This window comes from Anarrhichthys ocellatus, unplaced genomic scaffold, assembly GCF_004355925.1.
Source record: "Anarrhichthys ocellatus isolate YVR2014 unplaced genomic scaffold, GSC_Weel_1.0 scaffold58, whole genome shotgun sequence".
Classification (NCBI taxonomy): domain Eukaryota; kingdom Metazoa; phylum Chordata; class Actinopteri; order Perciformes; family Anarhichadidae; genus Anarrhichthys; species Anarrhichthys ocellatus.
The window spans coordinates 1,508,406-1,514,363 of record NW_022280088.1 but is presented as its reverse complement, the minus strand read 5'-3'; the positions used below and the strand labels follow the sequence as shown (position 1 = coordinate 1,514,363).

The following is a 5,958-nucleotide window of genomic DNA, read 5'->3' as shown; positions in this document are numbered from 1 at the left end:
GTTCTGGATCTTTGCCAACAGATTAACTGAAGGTTTTCCAAACTTCATTTCAACAAATCTCATCTCCCACTGGAGTGGACAAATAAGGAGGATGAGTGACTCTGCCTCTCCTCTTCTCAGCCAACTCTAATCCACAAATCCTTATCAGGGTCACTGAGACTCTGTGACATAGTTAGTTAGACTCAATGATTATAGGTGACACTTGTCTAGCTGCACTTTGATATTATTTAAATTATAAACTAATGATTAATACAATAAATCTGCTGTTGCTGTGAGTGGCCAGTTGACAGTCCTCAAAACAACTAAGAGGATAAAAGGAAAATGGACTTTACATTACATTAACAAGGGAAAAAGGTAAGTTGAATAAAACTGAGTCATCACTACAATTTGGGAAATATTTCTGTAGCTGTTTGTACAACCACCTTAAATGTCACATAATGTTTTTCTCCTTTCACTTGATGCAATTCTGCTGGTTTTGGACTGCAAATGCAGTGATGGATGCATTCACTTAAGTTCTAATGATTTCTGGTCTTTTTCAAACAGCCCTCGATTTGTCAAGTCAGTTTATTTATTCAGCACATTTAAAAACAACCCAAAGTGCTTTCCCATCGGGGCAGATGGGTTAAGATCTGCCTCAATACAGTTTTACATAATTAAAGAAGTAAAAGGTGCAACAACAAAAAAAAATGATAGAAAGATACAATAAAATAGGATGTTAAGAAATAGGAATAAAACCAACATGTCACACAAACGTTTGCAGTATCTAAGATATCTGACCAGAGAGAATATTGCAGTATAGGTGTATAATCACAGGACTTATATGGAGTGATAAATATACAGCATAAAGTAGAAACACAATTTTGATTCTTGTGTAATCTATTCTTAAACTTTTGATTCTAACAATTCATCAAAGCAATAGAGAATCGAATACATGTATCTAGGGCTGCATCTCCTGCAGATTCGTTTTTGGATTGTCTGGTCTATAAATAGCCATGAACATAGTCAAAACTCTCCATTACAAGTTTTTAGAGACCAAGGTGACTTCCTGAAATGTCTTGTTCTGTTTAACCGTTTAACAGTATGAAACTCAAAGATATTGAATTTACTGTCATAGAACACAAGTGAGATGCCGGTAGCAGTTCCTCTTTTGCAATTTTTACTTTATAATTACTTAAATTCTATAAAGTCGTTGCTGACAAATATTTTGTCAATTGAATAATCAAATAATGGACACATAGTTTCAGCTGTACGTAATTTGAGGGTCTATTATGCTTATTGTGGACAGACACATTTATATGTAAGAGAATTTAATCTCTAGTCACGTCATCCGTACACAAAATCTCTCCTTGGGATTTCTTTGTCCAGGGTAAACAGATCTGCAGCCATGACAACTTCAACCCCCCTTCATTACCTCACTGTGCCACCTCACACTGTATCACAACTCTCCACAGACAGTGAAGAGTCCAGCGAGGATGACCTGTAAGCAAAGACACATTTAAAACTATTCAGACAAAGAGCTTCTATTACAATAATGAGGAAGTAAGACAGTCAATTAACTTCATGTGTAACGTGCTGTGTTTTTTTCCCAGAAGTGTGTCTGAATCAAATCCTCATTGCCTGCTCAATATGAATAACAACAATGACAAAGAGTAAGTGTGATTATGGAGTCACCAAGAGATGAGTGAATACACTGTTTCTCTTTGATGTAACTTAAAAGTCATTTCAGAAAGGCCAATTAAATGTGTTCATGCATTATTTTCCAGGGAGAACAAGAAAAAAAGGAGAAAGGAGAAAAAAGAGAAGAAAGCGTAATTGTGTTATATTATCGATCTTTAAGCAAATGTTTCTTTTAAAAAAACAAAACAGCTTTACAGTATGCACAGTATGCTCTAATGTATTCATGTGTGTTACAGAAAGAAGGATATGGAGAAGAAGGAAAAGGAAGAAAGGGAGGCTAAGGAAAAAGAAGAGAGGGAAAAGGAAAAGGAAAAGGAAAAAGAGAAAGAAAAGCAAAAGGAAATGGACAAAGACAAGTAAGTGCATCATTCAGAGTGACTTCCTCTGGGCAACTTTCTCACTTTCATATATTTAATGTACACTTTCTATCTCTCTTTCTATAGGCCCAAAGAATTATTTGTCATTAATCCTGCTGGGAATTTGTATTACAACTGGTTGTTCATCATCACACTACCAGTCATGTATAACTGGACCATGATCATAGCCAGGTGAGTTCTATGAATCAGTGATTCTTTTTAAACACTGCAATTTCCCTGTGGGTCAAAGAGTCACACGATTCAATTCAGCTCAGTCAAGTGTTAAGTCATATACTCCAGCAGTTATCATTGCAATTCAAAAGCTGGAGGAAAGTTCTTTGATTTAATGCGAATACACTGCAATAATGAATGCTGTAGTTTGCTTTGAGACTAGTGAGCTTGGCACCATATCAGCTGCAGCAGTGGGACGTAGAGGTGAAATTTACAAAACACACTCACTGCGGATGTTTTCTTCTCCTGCAAACAGGGCTTGCTTTGAGGAGCTTCAGCATGACTACATCATTTGCTGGGTTATTCTGGACTACACTTCAGACATAATCTACCTGGCTGATATGTTCTTCAGGGCCAGAACAGGTGAACAGCTGACCCAAGCCTCCGAATCAAAATCTATTAAACGATAAGTTCACAGCATTTTCCAAGTCCGTCTTAAAATACCCAAATTTCCATCGATGAAATTATTGGCTGCTCCCAATGATGATAATGCATGTGAAGTTCAAGTTCAAATGTATTGCCAGATACATTAAAAAGTACAGTTGTAAATTCAAATGCAATGAAATGCTTCTGCTCTGGCTCTTTCCTACCTTAAAAACAGAATCAACACCAAAATCCACAGTCCTCTTTCTGTGCAAAAAAGTCTGAGTTGGACAAATCTAGTGGGTATACAAAATATCCTCTTTGTGTTATTGTCCCACTGTAGCTCCACAAGGAAACACTGTCAGGGGAAACACAAAGAAGACCTTTTTACTAAAAAGACTGCAACTCAGAAAGATATCCAATTAATTAATTTTGGACTAATTTGGACTGCTGAAGTCTCATATTAGCTTCTGCTGAACTTGAAAATGCATTTTTGCATTCTGAATTTTGTCAGCCCATCGCTTACACTGTAATTGTGTTAGAAAGAGATTATGTAAGTACGGACAGGAACATTGATTACAGCGACAGAACTGTTTCATTAGCAAGAACCGCACCAATAAATTAACTTAATTTAAATGTACATATGGGCATGTAGGTTTTAAATTAAGGTAGTGTGAACTAAACTTCTATTTTAAACACATCAGATAAAAAAATATTTATCCTTCCTGAACATAATGTGCCATTGTTTCACAAAGAGCAGAAAAAGACTAATTACAATGTGAGAGCAATTCTTTGCAAATTTATGTAAATGATGTGCAGATTTGTAACACTAAATTGCATGAGTATTGGCGTTCCTTTGTGTATGCCTGAATCATCACAGATGCAGCCAACTGTTTCTAAACAGTTTCTCATTTTGTTTCTCATTTTGCAATAATAGGGAATACTATTATAAAATACTTTTGTCTCTCTGCCTTCACTCATGAAGAAAAAACTTGAACATATTGTGTCTTTCAACCTTCTACCTCTTTGAATGCAGGTTACCTTGAGCAAGGCCTGATGGTGAAAGATAAGAAACTGCTACTTGATCGCTACATCGAAAGCTTCCAGTTTCGTCTCGATTTTATCTCCATGCTGCCCACTGACGTCCTCTATTTGTTCCTCGGCCTCGACTACCCGGAGATCCGCATCAACAAGCTGCTGAGAATCGGCCGCATGATGGAGTTCTTCACGAGGACAGAAACTAAAACCAACTACCCCAACATCTTCCGCATCGGAAACTTGATCATGTACATCCTCATTATCATCCACTGGAATGCTTGCTTCTACTTCTCTTTCTCCAAATTCATTGGTTTTGGTGCTGACGACTGGGTTTACCCGGCTCTGGATGATCCTGACAAGCCTGCATTTGGGGAGTTCGGCAGGAAGTATTCTTTCAGCCTTTACTGGTCCACACTGACCCTGACTACCATTGGGGAAACGCCACCACCAGCCCTGGACTCAGAATTTATCTTCCATGTGATTGACTTTTTAGTGGGGGTCTTGATCTTTGCCACAATTGTAGGAAACATCGCCACCATGATCTCCAATATGAATGCTGCCCAAGCTCAGTTCCAGTCCCGGATTGATAACATCAAGCAGTACATGCAGGTAGACCTCTTTTTTTCACTTAAAAAATTGGAACAAAAATGATTAAAACAATCTGTTCTTTGAATACATGTTGAACATTTGTGTTTTCCTTCTGTTCACAGGTCCGAAAGGTTGACAAGGATCTTGAGTTGCGAGTCATCAAGTGGTTTGACTATCTGTGGAATAACGGCAAAGCACAGGACGAAAGAGAGGTTCTGCGGTATCTTCCAGACAAGCTTAAAGCTGAGATCGCCATCCAAGTCCACATGGACACGCTCAGGAAAGTTCGTATTTTTGCAGACTGTGAGGCAGGCCTGCTGATCGAGTTGGTACTCAAGCTGCAGCCACAGGTGTTCAGTCCCGGAGACTACATCTGCAAAAAGGGCGATATCGGCCGTGAGATGTACATCATCAAAGATGGAAAACTTGCAGTCGTTGCTGATGATGGCGTCACACAGTTTGTTGTGTTGGGAAGCGGCAGCTATTTTGGTGAGATCAGTATTCTTAGTATTAAAGGCAGCAAAGCAGGCAACCGGCGAACTGCAAACATCCGCAGCATCGGATACTCAGACCTCTTCTGCCTGTCCAAGGATGACCTGATGGAGTCACTGTTGGAGTATCCGGATGCCAAAGGCATGCTAGAGGACAAAGGGCGGGAGATCCTGATGAAAGATAATCTGATAGATTTGGACCCAGCTAACATCATGCCTGAGGCCAAGGAGCTGGAAGAGAACGTCAACAAATTGTACAGCACGATGGATCTGATGCAATTCAAGCTGAAGAAGATTCTGGGAAATTACAAGAACACTGACAAGGCTCTGAGACATCGCATCGCAGATCTGGAGCACCTAATGGGAGAGGAGGTGGAAGATGAGGATGAGGAGGAAGAAGAGATGAAAAAGGAAGAGAAAGAGGTGGAAGGGGAGAAAAAGGAAGAAGAGGAAAAAAGCGAGGAGATAAAGGAAGACAAAGAAGAAGGTGAAGAGGAAGAGAAGGAAGACGAAAAAGATGAGGAAGCAAAAGACAAAGAAGGAAAGGGTGAAAAGGCAAAAGAAGAGGGGAAAAAATGAACCCATAGTTTCTGTAAAACATGAAGCACTTTTTCTAGAATCATTTCCACAGAGAAATCTTACTGGACTTTATTAAATGACTCACAGAAACACTGTAAAAGACAAAAGAAATAAGAAACACTAGAGACTGGCTGATTTACCGACTGGAACTTGTCTTAAAAAGGTATTGCCATTGTATATAATAAAATGAACAACAGTAATTCAATGGACACATTTTGCCAAAAACAATAATGATATTCAATTCAAATAAAATATTGGCTTTAGTTGTCCTATATATTGTGATTTCCATGACTAGGTCCAGAGCTCACTCTGTCCTTCACTTTCTGCTCCTGTGTTTGACATTCCTGTACTGATCGCTTGCGTTTGAATACACTGTCCTTCAGCCTGCTTTAGAAGAGCTAGACTGGAAAGATCAAGCTCTAGGATTGTTATCAAGAGAAACCTACAAACTTTTAACGAATAGGTTTTTCTCAATGACCTCGTTGCACATCTCAAAATCTCAGGGTTTAAAAGATAGATCAAGCCGCTGCTCCCCCATAGAATTATCAATGATGTTCAAGGCCAGGGACAAAGCGTGGGCTCCAGCGAGGTGTAAAGAATGTGCATCCTCCTTGAGAAAAAGCAAAACCCATTCA

General features: G+C 39.0%; 1 protein-coding gene across 1 annotated transcript; it reads left to right on the top strand.

Annotated features, from left to right (window-relative positions):
* Positions 1 to 215: 215 nt before the first annotated feature.
* cnga1a (cyclic nucleotide gated channel subunit alpha 1a) lies at positions 216 to 5,323 on the top strand. The gene is made up of 10 exons (XM_031871462.1): positions 216 to 354; positions 1,366 to 1,479; positions 1,590 to 1,649; positions 1,782 to 1,808; positions 1,914 to 2,033; positions 2,121 to 2,225; positions 2,521 to 2,627; positions 3,664 to 4,274; positions 4,376 to 5,201; positions 5,238 to 5,323. The coding sequence occupies exons 2-10, from the start codon at positions 1,385 to 1,387 to the stop codon at positions 5,321 to 5,323; spliced, it is 2,037 nt and encodes a 678-aa protein (XP_031727322.1). The 5' UTR covers positions 216 to 354; positions 1,366 to 1,384.
* Positions 5,324 to 5,958: the final 635 nt, after the last annotated feature.

Bases quoted from the DNA above. Each gene is read 5' to 3' on its own strand.
- cnga1a (XM_031871462.1), top strand. From the start codon at position 1,385: ATGACAACTTCAACCCCCCTTCATTACCTCACTGTGCCACCTCACACT. The intron at 1,480-1,589 runs GTAAGCAAAGAC...TTTTTTTCCCAG, and splicing joins GAGTCCAGCGAGGATGACCT to AAGTGTGTCTGAATCAAATC. The intron at 4,275-4,375 runs GTAGACCTCTTT...TTCTGTTCACAG, and splicing joins ACATCAAGCAGTACATGCAG to GTCCGAAAGGTTGACAAGGA.